The sequence below is a fragment of the Elephantulus edwardii genome, unplaced genomic scaffold (assembly GCF_000299155.1).
Source record: "Elephantulus edwardii isolate Elephantulus edwardi_28Jun2011 unplaced genomic scaffold, EleEdw1.0 scaffold00011, whole genome shotgun sequence".
Classification (NCBI taxonomy): domain Eukaryota; kingdom Metazoa; phylum Chordata; class Mammalia; order Macroscelidea; family Macroscelididae; genus Elephantulus; species Elephantulus edwardii.
In genome coordinates, this window is record NW_006399761.1 from 19,949,651 (window position 1) to 19,963,230 (window position 13,580).

The 13,580-nt window shown below is 42.3% G+C and overlaps 1 protein-coding gene across 3 annotated transcripts in view; it reads right to left on the reverse strand.

The window, feature by feature from the left end:
• Window positions 1–6,545: 6,545 nt before the first annotated feature.
• BCL11A (B-cell CLL/lymphoma 11A (zinc finger protein)) overlaps window positions 6,546–13,580 on the reverse strand; it is a 125,221-nt gene continuing 118,186 nt past the window's right edge. The window contains exon 5 of one of the 3 annotated variants that reach the window (XM_006880942.1): window positions 6,546–8,075. In XM_006880942.1, coding sequence (XP_006881004.1) covers window positions 7,974–8,075 — 102 coding nt within the window. In that variant the 3' untranslated portion in view covers window positions 6,546–7,973. The remainder of the gene's footprint in view (window positions 8,076–13,580) is intronic. The other 2 variants (XM_006880941.1, XM_006880940.1) reach the window with 2 other exon arrangements.

Here is a 13,580-nt window from a genome sequence, read left to right on the forward strand (position 1 = left end):
GAGAGGAGAGGAGAGGAGAGGAGAGGAGAGGAGGAGAGGAGAAGGAAGCTCTGGAACATTTCAGAGCCAAGAGACAGAGCTCAGAGCCAAAGGCAGGACTCTGAACTGTGAAGGTTGAAAGTTACAGCAAGGTCTATCTGTAAGCACAGATGAGAAGCTGCCCTGAATGAAGCATTATATCTGGAGAGTTTCTGGCCTGAATTGAAAAACTAGCCTAGTGGTAAGAAATTGTGCTGCAGTCCCAGAGGCACATGTTTCAAATCCACCAGCTGCTCTGTGGGAGAAGGATGGGCCATTTTCCCCCTTGTGATTGGTTAACCGCCTCTAAAAACCCACTGGAGGGTCAGTTATAGATCGGTTCTGACTCAAAGGCACACAACAACTTCCTTAGTAAACACCATAATAGCGAATATTATCTGTGAGTTCTGTGTGGCCAGTGCAATGAATTGTTGCTGTTACATACCATCAAGTCAGGACCAACTCCTCACTGACCCTCCAGCACGTTTTCAGGCGTTAATCACACAGGAGGAGATGCCCATCTCTCCCCTAAGGAGAAGCGGTGGTGTTGAGTCTCCTGCCTTGGGATTGGCAGCCACGAGACCCTCTGGTGGCATAGTCTGCAGAGAGCTGCACTGCTAAACTTGAACCCTGGAGGTTCAAATCCACCAGTGCCTCCAAGGGAGAAGGATGGGCAATCTCCTCCCATGTGATTTACAGCTTAGGAAACCCAGTGAAGGATCAGTCATGAGTCAGTTTCAGCTCAAGAACAATGCATGTGCGGTTTGAGGCTTTGACTAGTAAAGCAGGGAGAGCTGTAGGAGGAGAAATCGGTGTTCAGATTGATAGAAGGAGGTGGTGGACGTTGAGGTGTGATTGATTGATTGACTGACTGAGCTTCATTGATTGATGATGCCTCCCACTTGAGGAGTTAGTGGAGGCCAGATGGCACATCCCACACACCAACCTCACCGGTTTTACGCTAAATCCATCAGCCTTCCATTTAGTTTGAAATCCCTGGGTGGTACAAATAGTAATGGCTGCTGACCAATAGGGTGAAACTTGGAGTTGACCATAGTGGCCTTTTGTGGAAGACCTGGTCAACTCTTTCTAAAAGGTCAGTCATTGAAACCCTACGAGGCAGCTCTGCTCTGGACATGGGTCAGAATGAACTTGACTGCAACTGGTACCCTTTGTTATTGTTGTTGTGTTCTGTTGAGCCAATCCTGACTTGTGTGACAAAGAAGGATTCGAGACTATACTACTTAGGGGAGCAGATTGTCAGTTGTTTCTCCAGGACAGCTCGTGGGTTCGAATCTCCCATCTTTCTGTAAGTAGCCTAACACTTGACCGTCACACCACCGATGTTCCTACTGATCGTGCCTATTCAGTGAATTGCTACTTCTCCACCATTCAACTCAAAATGAAATATTCCTAGTAAGAAGACTCAGGTCATGCTCTTGGGTATTCGAACCCTTCAATGGGATATGCTGTGATCTCAAAACTCAAATTAAGTGAGTATATCTCCCAAATTTTGTCTGGAAAATGGAACAGACTCTGAGATCTAGATCACGTCAGATGAATTTGGTTAGGTGAGTTGCTGCTTTTTTATGGCCTTTTGACTTTAAAACCCCTCTCTTGGCAACTCTGGATGGCTCAGTTTCTTTTAACTGCTAAGAGGTGAATGAACAGGGGGAAATCCTTTCAGGTAGTGACCTAACTATTCTCTGTCACACGGGACACTACTTAGGGATGTTACAAATAAGAGGATTTGCCTATGTATTGCCCACTAGGACTGGCACCAAAATAAGTTCTCCATTTCATCTGATGATCCTTCTAGAAAGCCCATTTCCCCCCATTCCTGTTTCTGAACCTTGACATTCACAGGGAGAAATGTGATGCTTGGATTTTTCTGCACAGGAAGGAACTTGGAGACTTGGTTCCAACACTGACTATTCACTAACTTTAACGCACTGTGAGGTTTGAAGCTTGCTTGCCTTGGACTTATTTTTTTTTAAGCTGTGTGATTGTAGGTAATTTCTCTCTTGCCCTCCATAACCCCTATCTATAAAACGAATAAGTGTTATGGGCCCTTTTTTGCTTTAGTCTATTTAGGTCCAACCTAACTTACAGAATCATGAGGGGGAAAGGATTCTAGTGTGGATAGAAAAGTGTTCCATAAATCTTGTCATTGTCGATGCTCTTGTGTTTGGAAGCATCATCAAATTGACCCCTAACTTAAGCAATGTTATGCATAATGGGGCAAAATGCTTCCAGATTCCCACCATGATAATTTGCAGATTGACAGTTGGGACATATAAGGTTTCACGAACTGATTCTTGGAAGTAGTTCACCAGGTACTTTTTTCCCTCGCCCAACTTAGTTTGGTATCTCTGCTGGTGTCTGCTCAGTATAAATGACACACTGTCCATGAAGTGCGCTGCCCAGGAATCGAACCCTGGTCTACCACGTGGAAGAGGCAAATTCAACCACCGAATCACCAGCAAACAAGCCCCCCCCCTAATAAATGTTAAATGTTATTTCCTAAGGGGATTTTTTAAAAAAAATATAAAGCCTTAAGGTGGATTGACAAAATAACTAACAATGGGCTGAAGAATCCCATAGATAAAAAGACTGGCACAGGATAGGGCAGGGTTCAGACCCATTGTTCATAGGGTCACTATGAGTCATAGTTAACTCAATGGTAGCTAACAATGACAATATTGGGGAAAGGTTATGTTGTTAACAGTTAAGGAACAGTATTGCTGCTTCTGGATTTTGCTACAAGTTCTTTGGCTGAGTGTTACACTAGGAAAGTATAAACCTGAGTGTTGTCTCTACTAAGGAGTCAGAGGAAAGAAGCATAATATTATTGTTTCCTTGCTGGTTAAGGGTTCAGTTACGGAAGAAGGAAAATGTGTTCCCAACATTTGTCTTTTCCGAATTTGAACCAGGCTTAGAATTTTTCCAGTGAGTTTCTCTCACACCCAGAAGCAACCCAGAGCTGTGTGGCACATAAGAGAAAAAACAGCCTTTTAACCACAGAATTGTAATGTTCCTCTACCAGTTCTTTTTGCATAGGGTCGCTATGAGTCGCAAACGACTCAACGGCACATAATAAGAACAACTACCAGTTCTTTTTGCATACCCTGCTTTGTAAAATGGGAATCGGTTGGTTGGTTTGATCATTTTGTATTAGTCCAAAGAAGGGTGAACTAAACTACAATCAACTTGAAACCCAGCGGCAAGATGCTGTGCTGCAATCCGTGCCACCGAAAAAGACCGGGCAATCTCCTCCCATAAAAGGACCGCCTGCCTCTGAAAACCTGCCAGAGGGTCAGCTAGGGGTCGGTTCTGACTCTACGATACACAACAACAAAATGCAGTATGTGGCACTGAAAAACAAGGAACTCATGAAATATTACACAAAATGGGTGACCCCGGAGGTCATTATGCTGACTGAAATATCTCAGTCACAAAAAAGACAAAGATGGCATAATGCCACTGTTCTAAAAGAGCACTGACATCGGGGTTGGGGGGAGACTGGAAATGATAGGATAACTAATGTACACTGCATTGAAACAGATGAAGGAGAGAACTGTTTAAAAGGGATATATGATTAGATATTATTGTCATGACAGGAGTCCAAAACAAAGGCAGCATAGTGGAGTGGACTTAGGAGGAGGGATCGAATAACAATGAAAGAATTTTTTTTTACTTTTTGAAAAGAAAAGCGAATGAGGGGGCAAGGGGTGGGCAGGGAGAAAAGTGCAACAATGAATGAATGGAAATCCAAAGTCTCTGTAAACTTTCATTAAAATCAATTTAAAATAAAAAAATAGGAATTCTTGATAGAAATAAACATTAACTACCACTCAGATTAAAAACCAAAATAGAAAAAAAAACAGAAAACTATTCAGTATCAGTAATCATCTTCTTCAACATTAGTCTCACCATCCAGCCCTCAAAACAACAGAATCATCTCAACACACACAGAATGTGGGAAGAAGTTTCTCAATGCCCAAGAAAAATGCCTTTGCTAAACCTTAAGAGGCTTCATGTGACCTCAGTAGTTGCCAAGTTTGCCCAGTAGACTCTAAGTTTTTCTTTACACTGCCATCCATTCTTGATGGAATGAATTCTTAGGAATCACTTATATTCAAAATACCTGGTGGAAGGTACACCTGGGGCTACTACGCCTCTATCATCATAGATCCCAAAGCTGAGCAGACCCTTCAGGGCAGTGTGACACTGGATAGACCACAGAACTAAGTGTTAAGAGACAAAGTTTGGGAAGAACAGTATTCTGTGCTCAGTACAATTGGATAGCCAAATAAACCTCTGTGATTCAAGGTTCTGCTCTTTAGCAAGGCCACAGTAAGGAATATTTGTGCCTTTCCCTGCTTCTTCCATTCTCAGACAATGGAGGCCTTGGTAAAACTCACAGAGGTGGCTACTGAAATCAGCAATCCTGTGTGTGGCTTCTAAAGTTGTAACACTAGCAGACTACCAGTTTATAAGGGAAATTTTCTTTTCTTTCAACTAAAAATGTTATGAAATAAAGCCAAAGTTATTCCTCCAAGTCTTAAAACCAGCAAGAACTTAGTTTAACTAGTAAAGAAAAAGCCTTGAACACCTATGCTCTTTCAAGAACTATCTGTATGGGATCAAACTGAGAACCCAAAAGATGAGACAGGAGCCCAAGCTTCCAATCAGCTCAACATTCCAGTCCTAGCTGATGGAAACAGGGGCAGCATACACACCACATAGCAACCAGATCTTTTTTGGATCAGATTTTGACCCAAGTGAGAAACTAGTAGAAGCTGATTTCCAGCTCAAAGCTGGTGGTCAACTATGCTGCTTTCAAGGTATCCCCGCTCCCATTTTTAGCTGGGCACCATTGCTTGTTTTATTCTTGGGTCAAAACTCAAGATGCAAGCATTTCAGTTGCTATGCATTGCTGACATGGTCCTGTTTCCATCATTCGTGGATGAACCAAGACAAAAAGTTGAGAGGAACTTAAGGCAGTGAAGTTATGTGAGGAGGAAGAACAGCTCACAGAAGGCGTGTGAGAGAATGGTTGTCCACCCAAAAGAATGTCACCAATGTCACTGAATTGGGCCTGTAGGAAGTCTTGAACTGGTGTATGTTTTGTTGTATATAGTCTCAACAACAACAAAAGAAGTTATTTTTTTAATTCATTCATGTTGTTTGAAATTCAATTCATATTCAAGTTGTAGGCAAGCCTTTGTGTATGTTTGTTTGTTTGTGGGTGTGTATACACACACACACACACACACACACACACACACACACACACACATCTATTTGGAAGCAGGAGTGGCATCCACTTCCTAAACAACATGCCTCTGGAAACTATGAACTTTGAGAAGTGATGATAGTTATAGAAAAAGCTTCAGGTTTTTTGTTCATAGGGTCGTTATGAGTCAATCTCGACTCTACAGCAAACAACAATATATACATAAAATTAATGAGGGACCTCTATTCTCCAAAGTACACAGGGAAACCACAACAGGTATCTTTACCTACTCCTTCTCCCTTTTGGTGCAAATAGCACGACTGGCTGCTAACCAAAGTTGGATGGTTTGAATCCAGCCAGAGAGTTCTCTGAAGAAAGGCTACATGATCCAGAAAAAGTGGTCGTTGAAAACCCCATGGAGCACACTTCTACTCGGATTCTGTTGAAGCTGATCCCATGGCAACTGGGTTTGTTTTGTTTGGTTAATTAGTGATAGCGACTTATTTATTAAGTGACTCTGAGGTGAAATAAAAGGTGGAGGTGGGAACACCAGCCAGAAGTGAACGCGTGGGGAACACCAAGTGCCATTTCTTGGGCAAACATTACCCCAATTCTATGCGTGTTATTTTCAATTCAAGTCTCTCCTCTAAAGGGAAGACCAGCTCTCCATTTCCATCAGTAGAGGGGCCACCAGGAGGAAAGCTGTGAGAGTCCCGGCTGATCATAAGTTTGGACACCACCAGAGCATGGGAGAAGGGAGTGTCTCCATGGCAGAACTCACGGTCTCATCCTCTTTAGGTGAGAAGAACTTGGAAATATCCATCAAGGCCACCTGTTCTTTCAGGCTTATTTACTTGTCATGGAAACACTCCTGAGGAAAGGAGATGACAAGACGGAATGCTGACTCCAAGCCCTCTCCTACAATCGACACAGCTGTGAACAGGAAGACAACTGTGTGTATTCTTCTCCACAGGACTCTAGTGCAAGCCACACATGTCTGTGCACGTGGACACTGACAGCTTGTGTGCTAATATGAGGGAGTGGGCAGGGATTGTAACACCTGAGGGAGAGAACACCCCTTTGGCCAGTTAGAGGTCAGTGAAACCAGTCCTGGACTAGGAACTCCATGTCCTGGCTTCTCAACTTTTGGATGAGCCTTTCAACCTGGGAGAACCTCAATCTCCTCATCCACAGTGTGTGAGTCTTGAAGTCTGTCCATTGTGAACCAGATGAAATAATGCCTGTGGAAGCATTTTTATAAAGTCTAAGGTGTTACACCGCAATAAGGAGTCATGATTTATGATGAATAGGCAGGAAGGAATCCAGATGCCAATTATTTTGCTATCTGTTCATGAAGCTAGGTAATCTAGCCAGAGGGTGAATGAAGGAGGTTTTCCCTACTAAGGTTCACAGCCAGTGTGTAAATCTATAACACACAGGTGTCTGAGTTCTATTATTTATAAACCTATTTTAATATGTTAGATTGTTCCTAATTCTCTGCTGAATCTCTAGGCAATCCAAAACACCACATTGAGTCAAGGCCTTTGCAAATGATCTGGGCCGGGGAGCTTTTTTTTTTTAATTACCTGTTTGTAGACCTAAGTCATTTGTGTCCCAGAATCTGAAGGAATAGGCAGTGCATGAGTAAGATTATAATGAAGTATTCTGTCGTGTAACTGTTTCCTCCTACGATGTCCTCCCCTTATCATAATCTGTCCCAAATTTCTTGATGCATGTAATAAAGAAGTTTTATGTGTGTTTATTTGTCTGCATTAAGATATATAAACACCTCGAATTGGAATATTTAATAAGCAACCAAAGACATTTACCATCTCCTTTGGGATTTACCACTAGCTAGCCCAGTGATGTTATCTTTCTCGAGCTAAATTAAAAGACAAATTCGAGTCCTGCACGGTCGCCACCAAAAGCATATATTTGAGAAACAGAATTTAGCATGCCATATTATGCATTATTTAATGGTATGCAAATTATAAGTCAAGACAGTTACGAAAACCACACTTCAGCATTAATAAACAGCAACACTACTACTCCATTAATTATGATATTGCTAGGATTTATTCCCAAGTTTTGCATTGTGAGTCTCCATGAAAATTTATGCCATCTGATAAGCAGTGACCTATGTCCTCTTCTACACCTCCTACATCCATTCCTCAAATCTGTCCCTCCTACCCACCCGATGGCTAATCTGCGGGAAATACAAAGTCATAACCAGCTGCATTGTCTCAGAAGCATTGAAAATTAAAGGACAAGCACACGCCACCTAAAGCTCCAACATTTATTGTGTCAATGTTAAGCACACTTTTTAAAAGACAACATAGAATGTAGAGAAACAAGGGGTGGGGAACTCATGCTCATTTCCACAATACGGGTCATTAGGTTTGGCTGGTTTCGAAAAAGGGCAGGGAAGCCACTCGGGGTGGCCCGTGAGCCCTGGATATGGGGGACTGCTTCGCTGTTTCCAATGTGGGGCTGTGGGTGGTTTTTTTTTTTGCTTTTAACTTTTTTATTAAAAAATATAAATAAAATGGCACTGCAGGCCCCAGGCTTAGGAGGCCCCTGCAAGACTCTGTCTTCGCACAACTGGCTTCTTGGAGGCTATAGTCAGAAAAAAAAAAAAAACATCACAAAACTAGCAAGATGACAGACCAAGCTGACGTCGGCTGGGCGGCACGCGTCCACCCCGCCCCTGGGGGCTTCAAATTTTCTCAGAACTTAAGGGCTCTCGGGCTTCCATCCGGAAACTGCCACACATCTTGACCTCTCTGGGCACTACGCCGAATGGGGGTGTGTGAAGAACCTAGAAAGAGGTTGGGACAGAGGAAGGGGGGGAAAAAAAAAGGACAGGTGTGACTTGGCCCACGGATTTTTTTCTGTTCTCTAACTAAGCTTCGCAATTAAAAAGCAGCCACACGTCTGAGCCACTGGCATCTTAAGCACTGATTTTGCAAACTCAGTTCCCCCACCCCAATAGTCCCTGGCCTCTGAGTGGCCTTCCCACGCCTCCCGCCCTTCCTTTCCCCCAAAGGACCCAGGCTCCCCACCCCCCACCCCAATTGTATGAGAGTCCTAATAAACTTGGGGACACACCTGGAAGGAAAGACTTTCCCTTATGACTGAGGAAACTTAGTAGGCAAACAGTCCTTTGGTTGAGGAGAGCAGGGCTGGGGTGGGGTGGGGACGGGAGGGAAGGAGGGGAGGACATTAAAAAAAAAAAAATTAAGAGGAAAAGTATAAAGCAACGCAAAACCAAAACTGATGGGAAAGCAGCACAACAAAAACATGAAATGTCCATCAAGTTCAACGGTCAAAGCAGCCAGAGTCCCAAAAGGCGAACAAATCTCGGAAAACCAGAACCCAGGTAAGAGTTGCTCTGTCCCACACTGCACCCCAGAACTGCCTGCAGAGGCTCTGGGCATGCCGCTTTCTTTCCCTCGTCCTTTCTGGGAAAGGGAAAGGTCGGGGTGAAGGGCAGGAGGGAGTGGCTATTTCCCTACTGGTCTGCCCTGGCTGTGCACACAGCCTGGAGGCTGCAGAGCTGGGAGTCCGGATGTGCCCAGGAGGAGGAGGGCTACTTCGGTGGCATTCCAGGCCTCGTTGCCATGGCGACTGGAGCAGAGGGCCTGGGGCCTCCTCTCCCCTGACTCTGCACCGCAGGAGGCCTGGGGTCTGGAGCTCAGCTGCTCTCAGGCAGCCCCCCCTTAGCAGTGGAGACCTGGGACCAGGGGCCTGCTGTGTCCAGGTGGACTCTGGGGACTCTGTCATTTTAGCTGATGTTCAATCAAACCTCTCTGTCAGATTCCGCTACCAATATTCATAACCCTTACGTATACAACATGGCATCAGAATGGGCACGTACCATGTCCGTGGTTATTTAAAAAGCCCAGGGCGCTATGGGGTTTGGGGGGAGAGGGTCTCCCTTTCATAACCGACTTTGAGGGAAATTGTTTTAAGTTGCCTTTTTCTGCTTGTCTCTATGAAAGAACTACTTACTACATCGGTGCCCTTGAAATCGGCTTTGCCACTTTACAGAAAGAAGAAGAGTACTTGGATCAACCATTGAGTTGTGTTCAAGCCACGTTTTAGGTATTTAACTACAATGACTCTTGTGAACTCTACTGGTCCCCTTTCCCGTTTGGGAGGGAAGAATTAAAGACTGTAAAGGATATTGGGGAAAAAGAGAGAGAGAGGTGCAGAGCCACCCTTTCTAAGGATGATTCGTTGGCCAGGTATGTGACACAGTGGCCCACTGAGCAGACAAGACGGCAGCAAGCCCACAGCCCACATCTACAATTTGTAGTGACTACAGCTCTGGAATAGACGTACATATTTTCCAGTTCCATCTTATAAGCCCTGATGTCCAACTCTCTAAAAAATAATCTCCATCGGGAAATCTGTAAGGCCTTAGGAGGCACTCAGGGAAATTTGCTCAGTGGTTCATGCCTTTTAAAAGTTAAGTCTTTTGGGGGGGGAAACCCCCACATTTTTCTATGCAGCTTTAATGAACATTGCCAATCCCATCCTCACGCCGGCCAAATTCCCACTAGTTTTGTTTCTTTTTTTTTTTTTAAACTGGGAAGCTGGCTGGGGAAAAAAAAAGAGAGAGAGAGCAGGATGATTACATTCTTAAACACATCAGGCCCAGGGACAATGGAAGAACAGAATCGTAATGAGGAACACACAGTTACAACATAGTGTTAAGAGATCACGTGTGTGTATGTGTGTGTGTGTACACATGTGTGCGATGGTAAAGAGCTATCTTTATAAAGAACACTGCATTTCCTCCCTCATCCTCCATGAGGAAAATGCTTGAAGCGAGGCAGGATGGGACCTGGACTCAAATAATCGCAATACCCTTTTAGCAAACTTTTTTGAGTGTCTGTGAACAAACCAGGCCCTCTCCTGATTTCTCCAATTGAAGTTATGGCTACACCCCCCTTTTCCTTTCGAGTTCTCACTTCAAGCTTTATGAATATATACAGTATGTATGTATTGCATATACAAAAATGGTATTTAAATAAACAGTTACATCCACAGAATGCCCTGGGTAAAACTCAACTGCTTCACACTTCCTGACATGCTAGTGCAAACGACGAACCATGTGCTTGCTCACTTCTTAGCAACCTTTAAAATGTGTTGTTTTTCGGTCCTGTTGTAAACGCTAAACAAAGACAGGGTGGTAAAATGGTCCTCAGGAAAAAAAAAAGGTAGTTCATGGCCTGGAAGAGTCTCTGGGTTAGAATCTGTGAGAAACGGGCTTTTCTATGTTTATGAAGATGATTTAGAAACGAAGACAGAAAGGAACCTTTTAAGCATCAGGAGTTCAGGTTTGCAGAGTATTAACACATCAAGAGTGTCACAAAAACTTACTGGAAGATTCTGGAAAATGTTAATGCTCTCAAATGTTTCCTCATTGGGGTAAAAAAAAACAAACACAAAAAAACAAAACCCAAACAGACCACAAACTCATCTTTACTGCTGGAAATGTTTCTGTGGTATTTGATATCAGGATTTTTTTTTTCACTTTAGTGTTTCAGACACAAGATGTCATTTTTTTTAAGCTATATTCTTGCTGGCTAGGTTTTCATAGCTTTATTGTTTGCTCAGCTTCAGAAAAAATATTTTATAAGAAGGCTTCGACAAGTCAGGAGACTAACCTGAAGAACCTGTCTCCCAATAAATTTATTTAACTTTGGGACCATGTAAATCAAGCATAATCTGTGATTTATCACCAGATGTTTGCAACCCCTTGCCATTCCCCATTTGATTTAAGAAATTTGGACATAGAAGTATAGAGTATCCACCATTAATTCTGTCTGTCAGACTGCAAAACCTAATTACACTAAGAGCATCATATATGAAGAAATTAAAGTGAATACTGTATATAAAGCATGCCCAGCTGCATGCATAGCTGCTAATAAAAGAGTAATAGGGATATACAGAGGTTTTATGGACATTTAATATGGTGCAGCCAAAGTAACTACACTGAAAACCAGCAGGGTAATAGGGAATAGTTGGACCTCAAACAGCATTTGGGATTCAGTTTTGAAGTAACCTAATTTAAAACAGGGAGCTCTGGTGGCCTAACGGGCAAGGGATTATGCTGCCAACCCAAAGGCAGGTGGTTCGGATCCGCCAGTTCCTCAGAGGGAGGAGGACAGGCAATCTTCTCCCGTGCAATTTACAGCCTCCGTGCAATTTACAGCCTCGGTGGCTCAGCTATAACTTGTGTTCCCACCCGGCACGTAATAGCAATCTAAAATAATTCCGGGTTTTTGTTCCAATTCATGGATAATGATCACATTCTCCAAAGAATCCTCCCTAACACTCCCCCTCCTCCCCCCACAGGTCTCCAGCACCCTCTCTTAACATTCTCCAGCCTCCTATTGTTTCTGGCCCAACCTGGCTATTGTTGCCTCAGATAAAAGGCATTACATGAAAAGGCCACTTAATAGGCAGTGGGGCATAAGAACTAAGCAACAAAAAAAGAAATGCTACCACAAGAAGACAACAGAACAGCTTTAGTTTTGATCTTAAGAAAAAAGAAAAGGTAAATCAATAAGATGAACAATGCCGGATCCATTCATCTATTCTGGCACAGGGAGAAAGTGTGGCAAAGTTGTGTGTATTTTAATAATGCAAACTGGTGCTGCCACATGCACACAGGTCAAACAGCACAGGTCCTTAAAGAGGATTTTGGGGTGGGTTGTTTTTAAAAAAAAAAAAATCTAACTAGCTTACTTTTCAAAGATGGTGTTTCTGTAACAGTTCCTCAACACATGGGTTGATTAAAAGGTAACTAAATAGTATTCCATCCTACAACGGTGGATGGGGTGGGTGCCACCAAAGGGGTCAGCCAGAAAGACTCTAGGATGAACCTTCAGAATCCGGAGGTGCCAACAACCAAATCTCAGGAAATCAGCTGATCACCCCAGATAAAGCCACATCTGGTTAAACCCCTGGCTGTATGGCTGATTGCTTTTTCTTTTAATTTGATGCCTTTGTCTCTGGACTTTGACAAGTGGAGTGGGACAATTTAGGATATAAGGGACGACTATGAAGTGAATACAAAAAGACTTTTTTTTAACAAAATTCTTTTTTATATTATATTCTAAGACAGGGCAGGGAAGGCAGACTAGAAAAGAACTATTAGACAACAAGAACAAAACAAATTCCAAAGGAAATCAGAGCTAAAGATGCTATTACCAGCAAGTTTTGGTTTTTATTTTCCGTTTCTGTCTGAATGGATTACTGCTAAGAAATGAAGGAGAAGTTTTAAGCTGAAAAAAAAAATCTTCTGTTTCTTGAAAATCATTCTAGAACTTGAATGTCTTAAAACTACTTCTATGGTCTAAGACGTCTATTCTAATATAGTAAGTATTTTCTGTTCCTTTAGGGTATAATACACGCATCAAAATGTCCATAGAAATAATCCTGAAAAAGGCTGCCTGGCCTTCTCTTAAACCTACAACTTTCTTGGAAATAATTTACAGAGTGTGTCAAATGAGGACACAAGAAGCTTACATTGTGTACTTTAATTTTTTTTTATTTTTTTTTTCAATAAAGGGACAAAATGGGTGTATGAACAGGTTAATGCAGACAACTGCCAAAAAAAACACAGACAGTGGTTTTTCCAATAGAACTTAACAAAGACCAGAAACAAATACAATAAAAAGCCAGGTTGTAATGACCTTTGGTCATCCAAATAAAAAATAAAAAAAAAATAATAATAAAAACAAAGAAAAATAAAAGATCAAATTAAGTGCCTCTGTTTTGAACAGGGCACACAAGCAATAATAAATAGTGACTCCCATAGTAAAAGATAAAATTTCAAGTTACGACAAACAGCTTTCATTACAGGAATAGAAAAGGCCAATAACAAAATATTCTGCATTGCCATTTACAAAAAAGTATTGACTAAAGCGGGCTTTTCTCTTTAATATGCTTTGCATATGAAATTCTTTCCAATCTAAATATAAAGCACCATTTAGTTTTTGGCAATGAAAAAAACTGCAAAACATTTTTTTCCTTTTTTTTTTTTCCTCTTTCTTTTACTGCATATGAAGGTAAGATGCTGGAATGTAGGGTGGTAGGCGGAAAGGGACAAAAAGCATACTACATAACAAACCAACGTTATTAGCTTGCAGTACTGCATACAGTATGGCAGCAGGAAAAAGGAACAAAAAAAGGATATGTACAACCTCTAAGGACAGCCATCCATGTGACATTCTAGCAGGCTCCCCCAAATTGCCATTATATGGGCTTCTCATCTGTACAATGTCACACTTTTTTGTCTCTCTCTTTT